The sequence below is a fragment of the Entelurus aequoreus genome, linkage group LG26 (genome assembly GCF_033978785.1).
Source record: "Entelurus aequoreus isolate RoL-2023_Sb linkage group LG26, RoL_Eaeq_v1.1, whole genome shotgun sequence".
In the NCBI taxonomy this organism is placed as follows: domain Eukaryota; kingdom Metazoa; phylum Chordata; class Actinopteri; order Syngnathiformes; family Syngnathidae; genus Entelurus; species Entelurus aequoreus.
Genome location: NC_084756.1, coordinates 24,073,291 through 24,097,946, shown reverse-complemented (window position 1 = coordinate 24,097,946; position 24,656 = coordinate 24,073,291). Strand labels below are relative to the sequence as shown.

The 24,656-nt window shown below is 38.3% G+C and overlaps 2 protein-coding genes across 4 annotated transcripts in view; one reads left to right on the top strand and one right to left on the bottom strand.

The window, feature by feature from the left end:
- Window positions 1-8,675, top strand: part of LOC133643369 (SWI/SNF complex subunit SMARCC2-like) — a 51,967-nt gene extending 43,292 nt beyond the window's left edge. For all 3 annotated transcript variants that reach the window (XM_062037888.1, XM_062037887.1, XM_062037886.1), the window contains 4 exons: window positions 6,761-6,924; window positions 6,989-7,123; window positions 7,189-7,537; window positions 7,614-8,675. In XM_062037888.1, the coding sequence (XP_061893872.1) occupies window positions 6,761-6,924; window positions 6,989-7,123; window positions 7,189-7,537; window positions 7,614-7,732 (767 nt within the window). In that variant the 3' untranslated portion in view covers window positions 7,733-8,675. The remainder of the gene's footprint in view (window positions 1-6,760; window positions 6,925-6,988; window positions 7,124-7,188; window positions 7,538-7,613) is intronic.
- An 8,565-nt stretch (window positions 8,676-17,240) lies between these two features.
- On the bottom strand, window positions 17,241-24,392 carry LOC133643371 (elongation factor Ts, mitochondrial-like). The gene is made up of 6 exons (XM_062037889.1): window positions 24,244-24,392; window positions 23,880-24,029; window positions 23,686-23,814; window positions 21,189-21,305; window positions 17,849-17,930; window positions 17,241-17,777 (listed from the first exon to the last, which is right to left on the bottom strand). The coding sequence occupies exons 1-6, from the start codon at window positions 24,289-24,291 to the stop codon at window positions 17,380-17,382; spliced, it is 924 nt and encodes a 307-aa protein (XP_061893873.1). The 5' UTR covers window positions 24,292-24,392; the 3' UTR covers window positions 17,241-17,379.
- Between the last annotated feature and the right edge of the window lie 264 nt (window positions 24,393-24,656).

Sequence of the window (24,656 nt, the reverse complement as noted above, 5' to 3'; positions counted from 1 at the left end):
TGTGCTCTACATACAACACACAAACAATGTGCTCTACATACAACACACAAACAATGTGGTCTACATACAACACACAAACAATGTGCTCTACATACAACACAGAAACAATGTGGTCTACATACAACACACAAACAATGTGGTCTACATACAACACACAAACAATGTGGTCTACATACAACACACAAACAATGTGCTCTACATACAACACACAAACAATGTGGTCTACATACAACACACAAACAATGTGGTCTACATACAACACACAAACAATGTGCTCTACATACAACACACAAACAATGTGGTCTACATACAACACACAAACAATGTGGTCTACATACAACACACAAACAATGTGGTCTACATACAACACACAAACAATGTGGTCTACATACAACACACCAACAATGTGGTCTACATGCAACACACAAACAATGTGGTCTACATACAACACACAAACAATGTGGTCTACATACAACACACAAACAATGTGGTCTACATACAACACACAAACAATGTGCTCTACATACAACACACAAACAATGTGGTCTACATACAACACACAAACAATGTGGTCTACATACAACACACAAACAATGTGCTCTACATACAACACACAAACAATGTGCTCTACATACAACACACAAACAATGTGGTCTACATACAACACACAAACAATGTGGTCTACATACAACACACAAAGACAAAGATATGTTTCAAAGGGCCAATTTATTTCAGGCCAAAACAAATTGACTTGACTATTTGAACTAGCTGCAACATAACATACATAAGTAACAAACAGCATAATAACAACATAGCTGTAAAGCTGGCTTCACCTAAGGAAGGCACACGTGACATACACAAAGCTGGCTTCACCTAAGGAAGGCACACGTGACATACACAAAGCTGGCTTCACCTAAGGAAGGCACACGTGACATACACAAAGCTGGCTTCACCTAAGGAAGGCACATGTGACATACACAAAGCTGGCTTCACCTAAGGAAGGCACACGTGACACACACAAAGCTGGCTTCACCTAAGGAAGGCACACGTGACATACACAAAGCTGGCTTCACCTAAGGAAGGCACACGTGACATACACAAAGCTGGCTTCACCTAAGGAAGGCACACGTGACATACACAAAGCTGGCTTCACCTAAGGAAGGCACACGTGACACACACAAAGCTGGCTTCACCTAAGGAAGGCACACGTGACACACACAAAGCTGGCTTCACCTAAGGAAGGCACACGTGACACACACAAAGCTGGCTTCACCTAAGGAAGGCACACGTGACACACACAAAGCTGGCTTCACCTAAGGAAGGCACACGTGACACACACAAAGCTGGCTTCACCTAAGGAAGGCACACGTGACATACACAAAGCTGGCTTCACCTAAGGAAGGCACACGTGACATACACAAAGCTGGCTTCACCTAAGGAAGGCACACGTGACACACACAAAGCTGGCTTCACCTAAGGAAGGCACACGTGACACACACAAAGCTGGCTTCACCTAAGGAAGGCACACGTGACACACACAAAGCTGGCTTCACCTAAGGAAGGCACACGTGACACACACAAAGCTGGCTTCACCTAAGGAAGGCACACGTGACACACACAAAGCTGGCTTCACCTAAGGAAGGCACACGTGACATACACAAAGCTGGCTTCACCTAAGGAAGGCACACGTGACATACACAAAGCTGGCTTCACCTAAGGAAGGCACACGTGACATACACAAAGCTGGCTTCACCTAAGGAAGGCACACGTGACACACACAAAGCTGGCTTCACCTAAGGAAGGCACACGTGACACACACAAAGCTGGCTTCACCTAAGGAAGGCACACGTGACACACACAAAGCTGGCTTCACCTAAGGAAGGCACACGTGACACACACAAAGCTGGCTTCACCTAAGGAAGGCACACGTGACACACACAAAGCTGGCTTCACCTAAGGAAGGCACACGTGACATACACAAAGCTGGCTTCACCTAAGGAAGGCACACGTGACATACACAAAGCTGGCTTCACCTAAGGAAGGCACACGTGACACACACAAAGCTGGCTTCACCTAAGGAAGGCACACGTGACACACACAAAGCTGGCTTCACCTAAGGAAGGCACACGTGACATACACAAAGCTGGCTTCACCTAAGGAAGGCACACGTGACACACACAAAGCTGGCTTCACCTAAGGAAGGCACACGTGACACACACAAAGCTGGCTTCACCTAAGGAAGGCACACGTGACACACACAAAGCTGGCTTCACCTAAGGAAGGCACACGTGACATACACAAAGCTGGCTTCACCTAAGGAAGGCACACGTGACATACACAAAGCTGGCTTCACCTAAGGAAGGCACACGTGACATACACAAAGCTGGCTTCACCTAAGGAAGGCACACGTGACACACACAAAGCTGGCTTCACCTAAGGAAGGCACACGTGACACACACAAAGCTGGCTTCACCTAAGGAAGGCACACGTGACACACACAAAGCTGGCTTCACCTAAGGAAGGCACACGTGACATACACAAAGCTGGCTTCACCTAAGGAAGGCACACGTGACATACACAAAGCTGGCTTCACCTAAGGAAGGCACACGTGACATACACAAAGCTGGCTTCACCTAAGGAAGGCACACGTGACATACACAAAGCTGGCTTCACCTAAGGAAGGCACACGTGACATACACAAAGCTGGCTTCACCTAAGGAAGGCACACGTGACATACACAAAGCTGGCTTCACCTAAGGAAGGCACACGTGACATACACAAAGCTGGCTTCACCTAAGGAAGGCACACGTGACATACACAAAGCCTAACCAGGCAGATTTGAATTGTTGTTTTGGGCAGTAGACGAGATCTTTGATCCAAGACACAACTTACATTTAACTAAAATGTTATTTTCTTTGTGCTCGACAAAAAAAAGTAGTGAGAATATCTCCATGTTAAGACACTCGAGACTGCGGCTCCGTTGTTAGTGAACAGAGACACGCCCCCTCACCTCCCCACACCCACACCCACACCCAGACACACACAGAGTGCGCGTCTCTCTTCTCCGGCTTGTGATACAAGAACATTCAGAAGGACGACACTGCAGCGCTCCAATAAGACACACTCAGATCTTCTGTTTCTAGCCGATACTACATAAAAAATAACGCAGTAACGCATCATGTAGTAACGGTAACTGAGTTACTGAATATAAAAAGTAACGCGTTAGATTACTAGTTAGCGCGTAAACTAACGGCGTTACTTTGTAACACGTTAGTCCCAACACTGGCCACCACTGACCTGTGCTTACAGTATATCACATTTGCTTGTCCCGTTGCTTTTATTCTGCTATTTTACTGCAATTTCTGTAACTTTGGGGATTATTTACAGTCTTACATCTTATTTAGAGGCAGTTTAATCAGGAATGTTCCCATCAGGGTTTTATGCTGCCAATTCCGATCATCTATGACTCAGATCAGCTGATATCAATATGGATCGCATGTATTAACTGCACATTTTTCAATGTACTGTATTTTCTGTACTATAGATTGCACCACTTTGTAAGCCCCACCCACTAAATTTTCGGGGACAAAAAATATTTTTACATATATTAGCCCCACCAGACTGTAAACTGCAGATATACCGTATTTTTCGGACTATAAGTCGCAGTTTTTGTTCATAGTTTGGCCGGGGGTGCGACTTATACTCAGGAGCGACTTATGTGTGAAATGATGAACACATTAGCGTAAAATATCCAATAATATTATTGATGTCATTGACGTAAGAGACTAGACGTATAAGATTTCATGGGATTTAGCGATTAGGAGTGACAGATTGTTTGGTAAACGTATAGCATGTTCTATATGTTATAGTTATTTGAATGACTCTTACCATAATATGTTACGTTAACATAGCAGTTGGTTATTTATGCCTCATATAACGTACACTTATTCAGCCTGTTGTTCACTATTCTTTAGACATTTTAAATTGCCTTTCAAATGTCTATTCTTGCTGTTGGCTTTTAGCAAATAAATGTCCCCCAAAAATGCGACTTATACTCCAGTTCGACTTATATATGTTTTTTCCTTCTTTATTATGCATTTTCGGCCGGTGCGACTCCGGAGCAACAAATAACTATAACATATAGAACAGGGGTAGGGAACCTATGGCTCTCGAGCCAGATGTGGCTCTTTTGATGACTGCATCTGGCTCTCTCATAAATCTTAGCTGACATTGCTTAAACATGATAAGTAATGAATAATTCCGCTGGTAATCACAGTGTCAAAATATAAAACATTCTCATGCATTTTAGTCCATCCATCCGTTTTTTTACCGCACCTGTTGAAAAAGTCGCATTAATGGTGAGAAGTATTTTATTTATTATTGGTTAGCTTCAGAATAACAATGTTATTAAAAATAATAAGAGACTCTAAAAATGTTGGTCTTACTTAAAAATGCACACATTTAGTTGTATTCAGTGTTAAAAAATATTATATGGCTCTCACGGAAATATATTTTAAATATTTGGCTTTCATGGCTCTCTCAGCCAAAAAGGTTCCCGACCCCTGATATAGAACATGCTATACGTTTACCAAACAATCTGTCACTCCTAATCGCTAAATCCCATCAAATCTTATACGTCTAGTCTCTTACGTCAATGACATCAATTATATTATTTAATATTTTACACTAATGTGTTCATCATTTCACACATAAGTCGCTCCTGAGTATAAGTCGCAAACTATGAAAAAAACTGCCACTTATAGTCCGAAAAATACGGTAATGAAATTGTTAGTGGAGCAGCAGCACGCACAATCATGTGTGCTTCAAGGACTGTATCCCTTGCAGACTGTATTGATATATATTGTAGGAAGCAGAATATTAATAACAGAAAGAAACAACCCTTTTGTGTGAATGAGTGTAAATGGGGGAGGGAGGTTTTTTGGGTTGGTGCACTAATTAAAGTGTATCTTTTGTTTTTTATGTTGATTTAATAAATAAAAACAGTAAATTATAGGGGTGTAACGGTACGTGTAATTGTATTGAACCGTTTCGGTATGGGGGTTCCGGTTCGGAGGTGTATCGAACGAGTTTCCACACGGACATATTAAGTAGCGTAACGCACGTTGTGTAAACAATGCACACCGAGGCACAACACACGGCATGCTAACAGCTAACGGGCTAGGATAGACTAACCATACGTCCTCTTTTCACCGGACATGTCCTCTTTTGCCGAGCTGTCAGGGCGGAGTTTCTTAAATGCCTCAAATTTTGAGTTAGGGTGGCGTGTATTTTCAATGTACGTTCAGGGTTAAGAAGGGGTTAAAAACAAAACAAACAGCAGCATTGGTGAGGGAGGGGCAGAGAGAGAGTTATGATAAACGCGCATGCGTCGCCAGGCTCTGCTTTTTATTCATAGATTTATCACATTTCATTTTTTATTATCTATAGCAGGGGTGTCAAAAGTGTGCCATTTGTGGCCCACAGCTAATGTTTTAAAGGCCCACGGCACATTCTAAAAATACTATTCAAATAAACAAAAACATAACAAAAGTGAAATAAAAAAGCTTAAAGGTTAAATGTCATTTAGAAAAAGTTGCAATGTTGACTAATAAAACAAAGCTGTTTTTTTTTTTTTTTCAAACTGTCATTGCTCAAAACATAATATTGAATCAAAATCAATGTTATTATGAATTATTGACCTATCCAAGGTTCCCATTACTTCACATCAAATATTACACTGAGAAAAATATTTTTGGTGGAAGATTTTGCAAATTTGGTACAAACCCCGTTTCCATATGAGTTGGGAAATGGTGTTAGATGTAAATATAAACGGAATACAATGATTTGCAAATCCTTTTCAAGCCATATTCAGTTGAATATGCTACAAAGACAACATATTTCATGTTCAAACTCATACTTTTTTTTTTTGTTGCAAATAATCATTAACTTTAGAATTTGATGGCAGCAACACGTGACAAAGAAGTTGGGAAAGGTGGCAATAAATACTGATAAAGTTGAGGAATGCTCATCAAACACTTTTTTGGAACATCCCACAGGTGTGCAGGCTAATTGGGAACAGGTGGGTGCCATGATTGGCTATAAAAGTAGATTCCATGAAATGCTCAGTCATTCACAAACAAGGATGGGGCGAGGGTCACCACTTTGTCAACAAATGCCTGAGCAAATTGTTGAACAGTTTAAGAACAACCTTTCTCAAGCAGCTATTGCAAGGAATTTAGGGATTTCACCATCTACGCTCCGTAATATCATCAAAGGGTTCAGAGAATGTGGAGAAATCACTGCACGTAAGCAGCTAAGCCCGTGACCTTCCATCCCTCAGGCTGTACTGCATCAACAAGTGTGTGTGTAAAGGATATCACCACATGGAACACTTCAGAAACCCACTGTCAGTAACTACAGTTGGTTGCTACATCTGTAAGTGCAAGTTAAATATCAAATATGTTGTCTTTGTAGCATATTCAACTGAATATGGCTTGAAAAGGATTTGCAAATCATTGTATTCCGTTTATATTTACATCTAACACCATTTCCCAACTCATATGGAAACGGGGTTTGTAAATAAATAACCCCAAAATGTATATTTTGTTGTTTTCTTACTGTACCGAAAATGAACCGAACCGTGACCTCTAAACCGAGGTACGTACCGAACCGACATTTTTGTGTACCGTTACACCCCCAGTAAATGAGCCAGTATATAAATGTACAACTCGCCTGGTCTCTTCATGTTGTAATCTTTTAGGTGACGGCGAGAAGGAGAAAGCTGTGAGAGAGGGAGCAGAGGAAGGACAGAGAGAAGGCGAGAGCGAGGGAGAGAAGAAGGCCAAGGTGGAGCGGGATGTGGGCGAGGGGAACCTGGCCACCGCTGCGGCATCGGCGTTGGCGGCGGCGGCGGTCAAAGCCAAGGTAAAGTGGGATGACACAAGCTTGGATGCTGTGGTTGTGTCTGAGCGTTGGCGTCTTCTACCAGCACCTGGCTGCGGTGGAGGAGAGGAAGATCAAATCTCTGGTGGCGCTCCTGGTGGAGACGCAGATGAAGAAACTGGAGATCAAACTGCGACACTTCGAGGAACTGGAAACCATCATGGACAGAGAGAGAGAGGCTGTGAGTGGTTGCGTTACGGGGGTGCGATGGGACGGCAGTCAGCATGTTCTTGTCCCGGCCTACAGCTGGAGTACCAGCGACAGCAGCTGCTGGCCGACCGCCAGTCCTTCCACATGGAGCAGCTGAAGTACGCCGAGATGAGAGCTCGCCAGCAGCACTTCCAGCAGATCCAGCATCAGCAGCACAACCAAGGCGGCGCCGCTCATCCCGGCCAGGCCGCCTCGGCCACGCCCTCCCAAGGCCCGGCCTCGGCTCAGCAAGCCACCGGCACGTCTGCGCCGCAGCTCGCCCCCAGCCCTGCACCGCCGGCCTCCGCGGGCCCGCCTCCTGAGGCCCAGCCGGCTCCGAGTGCCCACACGTCACCCCCGCGGCCCCCGGGCCACTCTGGCGCCAGCAGCACTCCTGCAGTCCACGGTCAGTGAGCCGCAGATTGAGCAACTGTCAAATGTTTCTCTGTTCTCTTTCACCGCCGTCTGACTCCATTTTTTAGCCCGCGCTCCCACCATCCAAAACACTCCAACTTTCCTCAGCAGTGAGAGACTCGCCACAACCACAACACATTCCACGCACTTACACCCCTTTTTTAAAACTCCACATTGGACAATGTAGAGGAATAAACGTCCAAAAAAAAGAGCGACGTCATGTAGGTTGTCGCTCACACATGACCAACTCTTTTTCAAAATGATTTCACACTTTGATACCAGACTTGTGTCGGACTAAACCCTCCAGGAATTTGCCATGGCGCCAATTTTAAATTCAATCACTGCAACTTATTCATACTCGCGATGTTCCGATCCGGGTTTATGCTGTCTACCAATAGTTAAATCAGCCAATATCGATACCGATTACATGTATTAACTGTACATTTTTACGTTTATTTATAGTGAGCGTTATCAACAGTTCAACAATGTCTACACAATATTATGGCAAGTTCCTTATTCTGGTTAATAGTGACGTGCCGATCGATACTGAAATATCAATACTGCCGATACCAGATCTTTATGCTCTAATATTGATTCTCAAATCAAAATATCGATACTTTTGATACTTTAGTGCAGTTGTCCAAACTTTTTCCACCAAGAAGACAAAGTATGCAGGGGCCATATTGATATATTTTTTTTTTTTAACAGGTATTGTGTCAGCTTTGTATTATTTGGGGACTAAGAATATTCTAATAAATGATTTGTTAAAACAACAATTTTTCTTACATTTTTACCGTTTTTCTCATGTAAGAATGGAATACAAATATTAATAATACAATTATGTAACTGCATCATCTAGTGTGCCAAAAATTCTGCCTGTAATAAAAAAATAATATTCAGTTACTGTACACATTTATCAGTGTTAATTAATTCATAACCTGGTATTATTTTATTTTTAGTTTACTAACTAAACTTTAGTTATATTTTATTTTTTATTTTGAGAGCTTCTAATATTTTAGATCAGGGGTGTCTTAACTTTTTCCACCAAGGGCCGCATACTGAAAAGTCAAGTATATTGGGCCCATTTTGATATTTTTTTTAATCAAAGAAAAATGCTTAAATTAAAGAAAAATGCTTAAAACAAAAAAAAATATATATATATATATATATATATATATATATATATATATATATATATATATATATATATATATATATATATATATATATATATATATATATATATATATATATATATATATATATATATATTTAAATACTAAACTTTGTGTTATAGGTGACCAAGTATATTATTATTATCAGTTTAAAAAATGCTGTTTCTCATTATATTCCAATTTTGGTTGTTTTTTTTCTTTCATTTTTTGGATGGATATGTTATTATTTGAAAATAGAACAACTTTTAAAATTGTACCTTGTACAAATGTTCCCAATGTGTCTCCTAAAATTAAAAAAGTTGCGTATTTCAAAAAAGATAAATCTCATAGCATAAAGAATACAATACAGAGATGTTTTCATTATTATTTTAAACTTTCAAGTGTAACAGGACAAAATTATACATGGTATACAAAAATGGTGTGTTCAAACCATAAAAAGCAAATAAGTAAAGTAATAAAAGCATTAAAAAAAAAAATTTTTTTTTTTTTTTTAAAAGAAAAGAATAAAAAGGAAAAAATAACAGTAACAGTGTAAAAAAAAGACCAAAATTCAGAATGTAATAAGAAAAAGCTAAAAAAAAAAAAAAAAAGTTAATTTTTTAACTAATAGTTATTCACTCAGACTCTCTAGGTGGGGTGTCACTGATGTCATAATATATTATTAATATATAATATTATATATAATATATATGTCATAAAATATTAGAGGAAAAAAAAAATGTTTACATTATTTTTTTTCTAATATTTTCATGATTGACCGGTAGGGTCCCAAAGATCGACTGCATGGTCAATCGCGATTGACGGGTTGGCGACCCCTACACAGTCGTATTATTATTTTTATTCTATTCTTACAGGAGGAAAAACCACAGTAAAAATGTATGAAAAAATAAGAAAAAATTGGTATGTAATGAGAAAACGCGCAAATGTTCTAACTAACAATAAATAATAATATACTTAGTCACTTATAATAATACAAAGCTGACATAATATCTGTTTTTAGCATTTTTTTAAATAAATAAAAATACTTTTGACTTTTCAGTATGCATGGTCAAAACTTTGGACACCTGAACTAAAGTAGCCAAAGTGTGGATATTTTGATTTGAGAGCATAAAGATCTGGTATCGGTATCGGTATCCGCACATCACTAGTCCTCACAACTTTCACTTTTACCTGCCCAGCAAAGTCAAAAGTGTGCATTGCTGTCTTGTCCGAGTGACTAAATAAGCCTGGAACATTCTTACCTGCTTGGAGGAAAGTCTTGCACTTTCTTTACGTGGTCGGTACTAATTGAAATGTAAGGAAGAAAAATGCACTTTTAATCTTTCCCCCGGCTCTCGTTTGAAGACTTGAAGCGTCCATCCAGTTGAACTTAAGCACTTATGTAATAATAACCTTTTTTATTTTTTTATTTTTTTGGGCTGACTTTGTTCACGTTTCATACTGAAGGACTGATTGGCAGCTGGCGTGGTTTGCCGTACCGTACTTCCTGGACTGTACTTTGTGTTCCACTTGATTGCAGACACTTGACGGCGTAACACACACTTCTTTAGCACTTGGGAGACCAACGTGATAGCGGGGAATGTAGTCGTGACGACCGAAGTCAACCAAAATATCTTTTCTACATCAGGAGTTTTATTGCTGTTGTTTGGGAAGGGAAGAGGATGCATTTGAACGCTACAAAATGAAGGAAAAAGTTGTGTCCTTTGATGTGCGCCACGAAATCCTCACTTTTTATCCTATTCCAATTTTTATATTTTTAACCGTTTTTCCATCTTCTTTCTTTTCATATCAACGTTGTAACTGAATATTGGTAACTTTGTAGCCTCCATTTAGCCTCGAGTGTGTGAGAGAACGTGTGTGAGAGGACATGCCTCGAAAAACTGTGAGAACTTGACTACCATACAGTTTTATTTCCAGTGCCATTCAGTGCGTGCGTGCGTGCGCGTCAGGTCAATGTCATGAATAGGGATGTAACCATCAACGCTCTGATGATAAACCGCGGTACCACTCCTGACGCTTAGTAGTGCTGTTTCATGAGCGCAAAACCGTGATTGATAACAAATTGATATACTGGCAGACCGGTGATACCATAGACATCTTATACAAACCCCGTTTCCATATGAGTTGGGAAATGGTGTTAGATGTAAATATAAACAGAATACAATGATTTGCAAATCCTTTTCAAGCCATATTCAGTTGAATATGCTACAAAGACAACATATTTCATGTTCAAACTCATAAACTTGATTTTTTTTTGTGCAAATAATCATTAACTTTAGAATTTGATGGCAGCAACACGTGACAAAGAAGTTGGGAAAGGTGGCAATAAATACTGATAAAGTTGAGGAATGCTCATCAAACACTTATTTGGAACATCCCACAGGTGAACAGGCTAATTGGGAACAGGTGGGTGCCATGATTGGGTATAAAAGTAGATTCCATGAAATGCTCAGTCATTCACAAACAAGGATGGGGCGAGGGTCACCACTTTGTCAACAAATGCCTGAGCAAATTGTTGAACAGTTTAAGAACAACCTTTCTCAAGCAGCTATTGCAAGGAATTTAGGGATTTCACCATCTACGCTCCGTAATATCATCAAAGGGTTCAGAGAATGTGGAGAAATCACTGCACGTAAGCAGCTAAGTCCGTGACCTTCCATCCCTCAGGCTGTACTGCATCAACAAGCCACATCAGTGTGTAAAGGATATCACCACATGGAACACTTCAGAAACCCACTGTCAGTAACTACAGTTGGTTGCTACATCTGTAAGCGCAAGTTAAAACTCTCCTATGCAAGGCGAAAACCGTTTATCAACAACACCCAGAAACGCCGTCTGCTTCGTTTATGAGTTTGAACATCAAATATGTTGTCTTTGTAGTGCATTCCATTGAATATGGCTTGAAAAGGATTTGCAAATCATTGTATTCCGTTTATATTTACATCTAACACCATTTCCCAACTCGTATGGAAACGGGGTTTGTAAGTTGAGTTTATTTCGAACATGCAAGCATACAACATGATAAACCCCAGGGGGTAGATCAAGGGGATGGGTCAAATGCACACCTCGTCGTCGTCGTCGGCGGTCACTCGAAACGAGTATGACTGTCCTCCGTAGGGTCGTCTATTTGTGGATCCGTAGATGGCTGTGTAGGCCAATCCGTGATCCACATATTCCGGGATGTTAGGGTGGATTCCCTATATGGAGGACGCCTGTGCGTGGAATCTTTTAATGTGGGGAGACTGGTGCACGGTCAGCCACCACACAGTCCTTGGCATTGAGCGGGCCAGGGTCCAGTGGCATGGAGACCAAGACGACTGGGGACCCGTCTTTGCTGCAGCCTTCATCCGCCTTCCCAGCCGTTGTGGTGCATTCCGCTGCCGCCATCTTCCGCCTGGTCCACCGTTGAGGCGGTTTTCACTATTCGCCCATAGCTGGGGTTATTTACCCATAGCTGGGACAGGGGTTGACTGGGCACCAGGGCATGTCCACACACCGGTGGGCCTGCATGCCCCGTCTCTGGGGCCCCCTGCTGCTCCGAGATCCCGTACAACTTAGCCTGGAACCGCGAGGTTCCAGTTACCGTGTGTGGCCACGAGGAGGCATGTACGAGTCTTGACAATGGAGAGGCTATGTACCGGCTGAGGAGGCTTATGCACTCGGCTCCTCTTTTCGCCCTCTGAGACAGAGGGCTAGCCGGCGGCACTAGCTGAAAGCAATGAGTATCAGGCAGAAGCAGCATGCAGCATAGCAAGCAAAAGCGGCATGCAGCATGCACTAACTACAGGTACTACTACTCCAAGGCTACTGCACTAGACGCATCACATCGCCCTGTGCGATGTTTTCTGCACACACACACAATGCACACCTAGCGTGTGTGTGACTATCAGTGGTACTTTAAACTAACTTTGAAGTGATTGATTTGTACTTGTAGGTATAACGACAACAGGAAGTGAAGTCGCTTGACGTCACATAAACCAGAAGTGATGCATTTATCATAAAAAACATGAAAACAGAAGAAGATTAACGTAATATAATGTAGCTCAGGGGTGTCCAAACTTTTTCCACTGAGGGCCGCACACGGAAAAATGAAAGCATGTGGGGGCCATTTTCATATTTTTCATTTTCAAACCATAACAAAATATATGCATTTTTTTATTTATTTTACCTTTAGGGGTCCCGGGGACCATAAAGGGTCTCAGTCATTAAAATGTTAAAAATAAGTCAGATTATTATTTTTTTTAAATTATTTAACGCTTACAGTAAATCTCTATATTAACTTCAAGTTGATATAAAGTAATACAAATTAAAAAAAAAAAGTTTTAATGGCTTTTCTGTCATATAAAAAACTTAGTTTTTTATAGTAAAACTGAAATATGCAGTATTTAGTAATTAGAGCCCTAAAAGATCAATAATGCAGGACACCATTGATTTTAATTCTTTCATATTTTTGAGTAATCACAGTGAAAAGATAAATAAAAAATCACTAAATATATTTGGGATCCAAAAGGTGCCCCACTCATAAAGTGATACATTTTTATTAGGTTTTTCTTTTACTTTCAACACTTAAGTTAGGAGATCAACTTCAGATATATCTGTCCATTTTATGCTGGAGCTATTATTTTGTTTGTTTTATGCGCTTTTGTCTAAGAAAACTTTGATGTTTTTATATGGCTACTACACAATATATGCAATATTTACCACATAAAACATTTTAAAGTGAAATATTTGAAGTAATTGGAGCCCTGAAAATAATTCATTATAACATGGATTTTTTGTCATTATTTTTTTTTTTTTGAGCAATGGCAAAAAAAGAAAAATGAAGAAAGACAAAAGAGAAAACAAACAGCCTGCATGGCAGCTTTTGTGTCAACATTGCAACTTTTTCTCGTTAGATTTCACCTCATTCCAATTTTATTAATGTTCTTTTTTATTTTTACAATAGTATTTCCAGAATGTGTGGCGGGCCGCTGAACAATTAGCTGCGGGCCGCACTTTGGACACCCCTGATGTAGCTCTTAGAAGCTACAACGATATTAAATATGTCTGGTTTATATTTTATTAATCTATGTTTATTTTTTTAATAAAACCTGGTTCAAGATATTATTCCTAATAATAACCATGGTCATTAAAAAAATAAGTTAAAGTAGCAAAGATTGACACACACACACTAGGTGTGGTGAAATGTGTCCTCTGCATTTGACTTATCCCCTTGTTCACCCCCTGGGAGGTGAGGGGAGCAGTGAGCAGCAGTGGTGGACGCGCCCGGGAAGAAGTACACTGCAAAAAGTCAGTGTTCAAAAACAAGGGGAAAAAAACTACAAAAATGAGGGGTATTTTATTTGAACTAAGCAAAATTATCTGCCAATAGAACAAGAAAATTTGGCTTGTCAAGACTTTCCAAAACAAATAAAATTAGCTAACCTCAATGAACCCAAAAATACCTTAAAATAAGTATATTCTCACTAATAACAAGTGTACTACTATATGAGTACGTTTTTTATATGGTTTCATTGAAAATAAAACAGCAAAGTCCATTTTTTTAATTATGAGACACAATTGTGTCAGTCTTTTTTTTTTCATGCTTGAAATAAGAAAGTATTAGTTTAAAAAAGTAGTTTTCTACTTGTGAGTGTTGATGACACAACAGTTGATATTCTAGTTTCAAGCATGTTTTACTCAATATAGCTCATCAAATGTCAGCAACAAGCTGTAATATCTTACTGACATCATTTAGGAGCAAAACACTTCAAACAAGTAAAACACTCTAACATCAAATCTGCTTAGTAAGATATAAATATATAAAACAAATATCACCCTTATTTGAGATATTTCATCTTACTTAGATTTCAGTTTTTGCAGTGTAGCAATGATTGTCACACACACACACACACACACATTAGGTGTGGCGAAATGATTTGGTCACAATAACCATAAAATGAAACGTTGATGTCGTTACATCCCTAGTCATGAATATAATAATCCTGTCAAATATGTTATTGTCAGTATTTTCACGCCTCACCTGAGCTATGAATATCAAGTTAGCGACATCCGTGTTTCGTCGTGTGGACTTTTGTGAAAAGAAATAACGTGTCTGGTCAACTTTTGTGTCTTTTTCCAACTCTGCTCTTTGCATTGGTTATGAAACAAAAACGGTTGATATCCAAAATGTCCTCAATAATAAAATCATCGCATTAGTGGCAGTTTGTATTTAAAATAAAATAAAATACAAAAAAAAAGCTGAAGAGATTCAGGTTTTAAATAAGTCATGTTAAAGAACAAATAAACGATGTGGCAAAAACGCTGTGTGTATTTTTTTAATGTTATTAACATTAAACATTTGTCATACTTTGGTCTTAGGCAACATTTTGTCTTGTTTTCTTCAGTTTGACTAAACAGTTGTTTTTTTTCAATCAAGTACAGCTGCGAAATGGACATGTAAAGTTGTAGCATACAATAATAGTCCATGTTTCCAGAGTGTCAGTGAACGCACCACACTGCTGGAGTCCCACAGGTGGCAGACACTCATTAAAGGCCAGTATCTTCAAAACAATACATACAGATGAATGAATTCAAGAACATGAATAATCATCTATATTATATACCCTAATAGGGAAAATATTTTTCGTTTATTAATTTGAATCGTTTTTATCGTAACATTCTTTTGAAATAATTTCACAGGAAATATATAAAATATGTGCAGAATTCAGGACCACCGTGCTTTGTAGAAATAATCCTGTTCTTAAACTCACATTACCGTGTTTTTTGGACTATAAGTCGCAGTTTTTTTCATACGACTTATACTCAGGAGCGACTTATGTGTAGGGATGATGTTCGAAATCGGTTCTCCCGGTTGTTCAATAAGAAAAGAACAGATTCCATGGACTCGAATCCCTTTTTGAGAACCGGTTCCCGTTATCGAGGCCACTATAGTAAAGAAAAAGAGTTGGTTCTTTATTCGAATCCCTGGGAACGAATCCCAAATGGGCAATGTTATGCCCATTTGATTGTAGACTCTTACTGACACCTTGTGGCGATATTAAAATACTACGCGTCATTAGTTTGGGCACTTCCGGGTTGAGACAATTGAGAAGTAGACAAGTTGTGTTAGCTCTTACAAGCCTTGGAAAAGATAAGTCTGTAAGTAAACTGTTTAACTTGTTTATGTAACTCAATATTAAGGTGGAAAGTGTTTAAGTTTAATACTAAGATGTTTATTGAAAAACGATTTTTGTGCACTGTTTCAATGGATGTTTTGAGGACTTAAAATGGCTGCCAGTCATATATTCACACCATCAAAATAGTTTCAACACTCAGAAGTATTTGTTTGATGATAGTACTGTATATTTGTGTGAAGCTAATATTTACATATTGTGTATTACATTTCAGTATGTTAATTGAATTACATAGCTTATACATTTGTCATTGTGTGTATTTCAGTTTAACAAAATAAATAAAAAACAGTCCAGTGCAAGACAAAAGTAAAGATAGTAAAAGACAAAGCAAGATCAACAACAATAAAAAGCCTAAAAGGATTAATCTGCTTTGGATTGTTTGTTAGCTGTCTGCCAAGCTGTGTAACCTCAACACGTATAGTGAGGGCAGAAGAGGCAATATGCAATTATTGCCAGGCTTCGCTCTCATGTAAGGGGGGAAGAATTGTTGATTGATGACTGTGGTGTTCTTAGTGTCATAGTGTGTGTAGTTAGTATGTTCCAATAGCAGCAGAAGTGCACTTTTTGGAGAGCTGTATTAATATTATTTTCAGTTTTGTGCCCAAAGGACTGATTTTATTTAACACTATATTATTATTTATACACCTATAGTGATCACAGAGACAGGTTGTTTTTGTGTTACTGTATATATTTGTTTTTCTGAAAAATCCCACTTAATATACTTTGGGTAACAACAGTCAATATTATTTTTTTTTAGGGGGGTAACAGTCAATATTTTATTTTTTTTATTTTATTTTTTTCTTATAAAGTAAAAGTGAGCTTTTGTTAAACCAAATATTGTTTTTTTTTCCATATACAACAACCTATCTGGACTCGATAAGGAATCGGTTCAATAAGAGGATTCCATAATGGGCTCGAACTCGATAATTTCTTATCAAACATCATCCCTACTTATGTGTGAAATGATGAACACATTAGCGTAAAATATCCAATAATATTATTGATGTCATTGACGTAAGAGACTAGACGTATAAGATTTCATGGGATTTAGCGATTAGGAGTGACAGATTGTTTGGTAAACGTATAGCATGTTCTATATGTTATAGTTATTTGAATGACTCTTACCATAATATGTGAGGTTAACATAGCAGTTGGTTATTTATACCTCATATAACGTACACTTATTCAGCCTGTTGTTCACTATTTATTTTAAATTGCCTTTCAAATGTCTATTCTTGCTGTTGGCTTTTAGCAAATTTCCCCAAAAAATGCGACTTATGTTTTTTTCCTTCTTTATTATACATTTTCGGCCGGTGCGACTTATACTCTGAAAAATACGGTACTCTTTCCCATGGTAACATTTATTATTGTTCATTTCCTCAGGCCGTGGTCGTAAGTAGTTCTTTCATCCAGAAGACATAGTGTACATAATCATTCATCCATATGTTCAATCTACAGAGTTTCATCCTAAAAATGTTTGCCTTTCATAATTTTGCTTCTTCGCCGATGCTCTCTCCACACTGAAACCTGACAAAGTCCAGCACTCGCGCCCTCTGGCCCTTGAGGACCTGCGCCACGGTCCTGTCGGGGTCCCCCAAGAAGGTCTGCGGCAGAAGGCGCGTCTCGCTCTCGCCGCCGGGCAGGTCGTCCATGTTGCCCAGCGAAGCGGGCGCCTCCCCCACGATGTGGCGTCCCAGTTGGCGGCCCAGACTTTCCTCTTGTCCCTCTTGGCCGCCCTGGAAGACCACCAGGGCGGCGTAGCGTCCCATGGCCACCTCGCTCTGGCCCGCCACGCCGCCGTGAACGTAGAAGCCGATGCGCCACTCGTCGGGGACGCTAACCGTCACGGCTCGCTTCACCGACAAGTTCTCGCCGAGGCGACCTGATCGGAAGACGACAATATTTGACTTCCACGGTTTGCTGCGTGGACGTGGTGAAGCCAACGATACTGACCGATGGTTAAAGCCACCTGGTCGGCGAGGCTCGCTCCATCCGTCCCGCTCACTTTGCTCAGCTGATCCGCGGCCATGACGCTCTGAAACGGAGGGTCAAAGGTCAGGCAGCTACTATGCAAAGTAATAGGGGGGGGACCAAAACTTTTATTTATATTTACATATCCAACCACCATGAGTAAGCAAGAAGAAGTGAAGTGAATTATATTTATATAGCGCTTTTCTCTAGTGACTCAAAGTGCTTTACATAGTGAAAGCCAATATCTAAGTGACGTTTAAAGCAGTGTGGGTGGCACTGGGAGCAGGTGGGTAGAGTGTCTTGCCCAAGGACACAACGGCAGTGACTAGGATGGCGGAAGCGGGAATCGAACCTGGAACCCTCAAGTTGCTGGCACGGCTGCTCTACCAACTGAGCTATACCGCCCCAAGATGGCGACATATTGCATGCGGAGTAAGACAGGAAGTTATTTTAGATAGTTTTGTTGTTTTTAAGAGTGCTTAACTTCTTTGTACACTTGTAAAACAGGGAAGGACAATTGATTAATGTGCAGGAATGTTTAAGGGGAAAAAAGGAAAAATTGATGGAATAAAAGAAAAAAGGAAAATTGAGGGAAAAAGTGAGAAATTGAAAAATGAGGAACATTGAGGGAGTGTTGAGAAAAAAGGACAATTAAGGGAAAAAAAGAAAATTAAGGGTATATTGAAAAAAGAGGACAATTTAGAGGAAAACTGTGGGAAATTGAGGAAAAAAGAAGAAAACTGAGGGGGAAAGTGCAAAATTCAGGGGAAAAAGACAAAAAACGAGGAACATTGAGAAAAAGGATTATTGAGGGGAAAAGAGGAAAATTGACATAAAAAAGAGGAAAATTAAGTTTAAAAAAAAAAGAAAATTAAGGACAAAATGTAAAACAAGGAAAATTGAGAGGAAGTAAATCAAGCGAACATTTTAAGGAAAAAAGTGAAAAATTTAGGGGAATTTTTTTTTTTTTTAAAAAGGGGAAATTGAAAAAATGGATTATAATTGAGGAAAAAGAATAGAACTAGAGATGCTGATAAATGCTTTAAAATGTAATATCGGAAATTATCAGTATCTTTTTTTTTATTATCGGTATTGGGTTTTTTGGGTTTTTTTTTTATTAAATCAACATAAAAAACACAAGATACACTTACAATTAGTGCACCAACCCAAAAAACCTCCCTCCCCCATTTACACTCATTCACACAAAATGGTTGTTTCTTTCTGTTATTAATATTCAGATTCCTTCAATATATATCAATACAGTCTGCAAGGGATACAGTCCGTAAGCACACATGATTGTGCGTGCTGCTGCTCCACTAATAGTACTAACCTTTAACACTTCATTTGACTCATTACTAGTTTCTATGTAACTGTTTTTATATTGTTTTACTTTCTTTTTTATTCAAGAAAATGTTTTTAATTTATTTATCTTATTTAAAAAATGTTTTTAAAAAGGACCTTATCTTCACCATACCTGGTTGTCCAAATTAGGCATAATAATGTGTTAATTCCACAACTGTATATATCGGTTGATATCGGTATCTGTAATTAAGAGTTGGACAATATCGGGATATCGGCAAAAAGCCATTATCGGACATCCCTAAATAGAACAATTGAGGGGAAATAAAGGGGAAAAGAGGAAAATTGACATAAAAAAGAGGAAAATTCAGTTAAAAAGAAAATTAAGGAAAAAATGTAAAACAGGAGGAAAATTGAGAGGAAGTAAATCAAGAGAACATTTTAAGGAAAAAAGTAAAACATTTAGGGGATTTTTTTTTTTTAAAAAGGGAAATTGAGAAAATGGATTAGAATTGAGGAAAAAGAATAGAACAATTGAGACAAAAAAGAACACAATTGAGGGGGAAAAGAGGCAACATTTCTATCAGCACAAAGTGCTGCCACACAAAACACTGAAAGAAAAAGAAAACTACAATTGTGTACATTATATTTTACATTTATTCTCATCTACAAACCTCTTTTGGCTGTCTTCTAGACACTTCTATGTCCCATGTAATGTACCACTGTACTTTTACTAACATTATTGTCATGTTAAATCCTATAAGATGCATGCAGACAATGTTTCCCATGTGTCAACTTGATCCTGTGGCCACGCCCCCTCAGGTAAGATACTTCCTGTGTTTACAATCATAAATATACCTTCTAATAAATACAACTGGTTGGGAACTAAGAGTGATCATCCAAATATGATTATCAGCAAGGTTGTAGCTCGGAGATGACGACAAGTAAGCCAGCTAGATGGTTAGCTAACTAGCGAGCGTTGAACACATTTTATTAACATCCTATTTTTATTGATTTTTTTTTTTTTAAACCTGAAAGTGATATTTGCTTAAAAGTTCACATGTTGGACACACTTTGAAACTGGACCAGATTATTTGGATTTGAACTATGACTTCCTCGAGATCTGTAATTGTATTCATATTTTACAAATATTAAATGATAAATGGGTTATACTTGTGTAGCGCTTTTCTACCTTCAAGGTACTCAAAGCGCTTTGACACTATTTCCACATTCACACACACATTCACACACTGATGGAGGGAGCTGCCATGCAAGGCACTAACCAGCAGCCATCAGGAGCAAGGGTGAAGTGTCTTGCCCAAGGACACAAGGGACGTGACTAGGATGGTAGAAGGTGGGAATTGAACCCCAGTAACCAGCAACACTCCCATTGCTGGCACGGCCACTCTACCAACTTCGCCACACCGCCCCGTAAACTTATCTTTATAATTGGAAGGACGTTAAAGTGCAATTCAAACATTCTGTACAATTATTAAAAGGTGTTATTGTGGCCATTATTTATAATTGCATTATTTCCTAATAGCATAAAATGTCAACGGTTCTTGATTGTATTAAAGTTAACTGCCATTACAATTTTTTACACCTGAATGACGGAGAATAACGTTAATATGCAAAGTTAATAAGAGTGACAGTCTGAATTTGCATTATTTTCTAGCACTTTTTAAAATATACACTTGTAAGATAGTTAAAAAGTCATGAAGAAACATTTCCTGTACACTTCAAGCTTTGTGATGGTGACAGTTTGACTCTGGAACAGATCATTTGTGTTTCCATCATTTCTTATAGCGACATTTGTGTTGCTGTTGACATTTTATTAATACAACCAGCGCTTAACTTCTTTTTACACTTGCATGGCAGTTCAAATGTGACAGTTTATTATAGTACTTACATGATTTGTTACGGTGAAAAGTGCTTATTTGCTATAAGATGTCAGCGACACTAAAAACGACAGAGAGGCCGGTTGCCGTGGCAACAAGCGCACCTCAATACTCGGCGGTCTTACCTTGACATATCCTGTCGGGCTTTTATTTTGGTGGTGAGCCATGGCGGAGACGGCCACATCCTTCACCAGCTGCTGGAACTTGTCGTTGCGAGCCACAAAGTCCGTCTCACAGTTGACCTGACACACACACACACACACACACACACACACACACACACACACACACACACACAAACACACAAACACTCTTGTATTTGTTACCTTCTTGAGACCTGTGAAAAATGCCTCCCTCTTTAGGACCACCCTTACTAGATATATAAAGATGTGTATTTACAACGTTAATAATATATACATACTATGCAAATATAAAAAAGCTTGTTGTGAAAAATGAGTTGGAATTTCACAAGAAAAAGGTCACAATTTCAAAAGAAAAACGTACAATTTTGGCAGTATTATAATAAAAGTCGTCATTTTACTCAACGCAAGTGAAAGTTTTACAAGAAAAACTGAACATTTGTGCAATATTAGGATAAAAGTTGGAATTTTATTCAATAACAGTCGCAATTTTACAAGAAAAGTTTAAAATGTTGGCAATTTTATGAAAAGTCGTAATTTTACTTGGCAAAAGTCACAATTTCATCAGAAAACTTTAAAATTTTGGCAATATAACATTAGTCGGAATTTTACTTGGCAAAATGATGACACAAGTCATCATTTTACAAGAACAACAAAAAAATGGGCAATATTGTGATAAGTCAGAATTGTATATGACAAATGTCTCCATTTTGCATTAAGAATAATGTTATGAGAAAATATTGCAATATTACAGAAACAGAAAGAATAGGAGAAATTGTTCCCAATTTTATAAGAAAAAAGTCGACACATTGTGAGAAAAAGACTGCTTTTAGTTAATTGATTTTTTAAATTTATTTAATCTTTATTTACTTCAAGTTATTACAGTATGTTTCTATATACATTTTTTTTTTTTTTTTTTTTTAGATTAATTTTGGCCAAAGGGGGCGCATTTCAATTTCTTACACACACTTGTTATTACATATGTTGGCCAGAGGGGGAGCACTTTAAATTTTTACACACACTTATTTCATATGTTGGCCAGAAGGGGAGCATTTCAATTTCTCACACACACACACACACGTACACATTCTTGTATTTATTACCTTCTTGAGACCTGTGAAAAATGCCTCCCTCTTTAGGACCAGCCTTTCTAGATATATAAAGATGTGTATTTACAACATTAATAATATATACATACTATGCAAATATAAAAAAGCTTGTTGTGAAAAATTAGTTGGAATTTCACAAGAAAAACTTGGAATTTTGGCAGTATTATAAGTCGTAATTTTACTCAACGCAAGTCAAAATTTTACAAGAATCATTTTAGTCAAAAAATGTCACTATTTTACACGAACAACAAACATTTTTGGCAATATTGTGATAAGTCAGAATTCTTCACCATTTTGCATTAAAAAGTAATAATTTTACATAAAAAATACATTTACGAGAAAATATTGCAATATTACAGAAACACAAAGTATATGAAAAATGATTCCCAATTTTATAAGAAAAAAGTTGACACATTGTGAGAGACTGCTTTTAGTTTGGTTTTTTTGTGCATTTTTTGTTTGTAATTGGTTTTTAATCTTCATTATTTACTTTGTTATTACAGTATGTCTCTATATACATATTTTTATTTATTTATTATTTTGGCCAAAGGGGGCGCATTTCAATTTCTTACACACACTTGTTATTACATATGTTGGCCAGAGGGGGAGCACTTAAATAAAAAACTGAACATTGTGCATTATAATTAAAGTTGGAATTTTACTCAATAACAGTCGCAATTTTACAAGAAAAGTTTGACATTTTGGCAAAAGAATTGTAATTTTACTCGACAAAAGTCACAATTTTATAAGAAAACTTTAAAATGTTGGCGATATTATAATAATCAGAATTTTACTCAGAAAATGTCACTATTTTACAAGAACAACAAAATTGGCAACGTTGTGATAAAAGTCAGAATTTCATATGACAAACATCACCATTTTGCATTAAAAAGTAATAATTGTACATTCAAAAGTAATAATTTTACGAGAAAATATTGCAATATTACAGAAACAGAATATGAGAAATTGTTCCCAGTTTTATAAGAAAAAGGTCAACACATTGTGAGAAAAAGACTGCTTTTAGTTATTTTTTGTTTTTCAATCTTCATTATTTACTCCAAGTTATTACAGTATGTCTCTATATACATATTTATTTGATTTTTGTATTACATTTTGGCCAAAGGGGACGCATTTCAATTTCTTACACACACTTGTTATTTCATATGTTGACCAGAGGGGGAGCACTTTTAAAAGCGACACACAGTCAATTTGAAAAATCCCTCCTTTTTGGGACCACCCTCATTTCACCAGCAGGGGTGCAACTGAGACATTGTTATTGGGACCATGATTTATGTCATCACCTCCTCATATGGAAGCTACTTTTCCTTGTTGACGTCTCTTCAAGAAGGCTAGAAACCCACATGACATCATACCTCCACCATGACGGCGGCTTTATCCCGCACAAAGAGCCCGATGAGACCCTCCTTGGCTTTGCGGCCCTCCAGCTTGTTGGCCCTGCTCCATCCTTCCTTCTGGGCCTGCTGGTTAAGCCACGCCTCCGCCTGGTTTCAGTACCCACAATGCATCACTGCACGTCAAGAAGCCTTTGCGTAAATATAAAATGTACCTGCGTTATGTCGTTGTGGAACTTCTCCAAAGCCTTCTTGCAGTTGATGAAAGTGTAGCCCGAACTTTTCCGAAGTTTGACGAGGAGATTCTTGTCGACTGCCAGACGATGACTTCCGGTGTGAAAAGCGTGCGCGTGCTGGCTGCTGACCTGAAGGTGATGACGTAAAGCTACAAATATCAGCTTAAAACACTTTAATACAACAAAGTCACATACACAGGCGACATTTATCTAGAAATACCGAAGCAGAAAACAATATTAAGACTTTTAGCCGAGGCCGGTACACTGGAAGTGACGGCTACGAATAAACTATTATTTGATAATTCGCTAACATGAACACATTTGACATCAACACCAGACTCACCTTCGCCAGATCTTTAGTTAAAGTCTTGAATAAAAAGCTTAGTGACATGTTGGACGCGTCCAGAAGTCTTTTTGTGGAAGAGTGAATGTCATTGACCGTCGACGGAAACTCAGGAGGTCCAAAACTGCGCGCGCAATGAGCTTATGTTTTTTTGGTGCAGCGCCCCCCGCAGTCAAGGAGGGGAACCGCAGGTGACTGTAATGACCTAAATGGAGTGAAATAAAAACGATAAAATATGCAACAGTTTTTTATTAAATGAACGCAGATTAAATATGATGGAGAAAAAAAAGATATGTGTTCTGTTACATACATATAACGTAAAAAAGGTAGATTATTAATTTGTATGAGATGTTATTTTAATCCAGAGATCATAGGATGAAAAATACAATAAAATAACTTACCATATAAAATGT

What these genes read in the sequence shown, in the direction of transcription:
- LOC133643371 (XM_062037889.1), bottom strand. Translation starts at nt 24,291, where the DNA reads ATGTCACTAAGCTTTTTATTCAAGACTTTAACTAAAGATCTGGCGAAG. An exon ending in TCCACAACGACATAACGCAG is followed by an intron (nt 23,815 to 23,879) that starts GTACATTTTATA and finishes TACTGAAACCAG; the next exon opens with GCGGAGGCGTGGCTTAACCA. An exon ending in GCCCGACAGGATATGTCAAG is followed by an intron (nt 17,931 to 21,188) that starts GTAAGACCGCCG and finishes CCTCCGTTTCAG; the next exon opens with AGCGTCATGGCCGCGGATCA.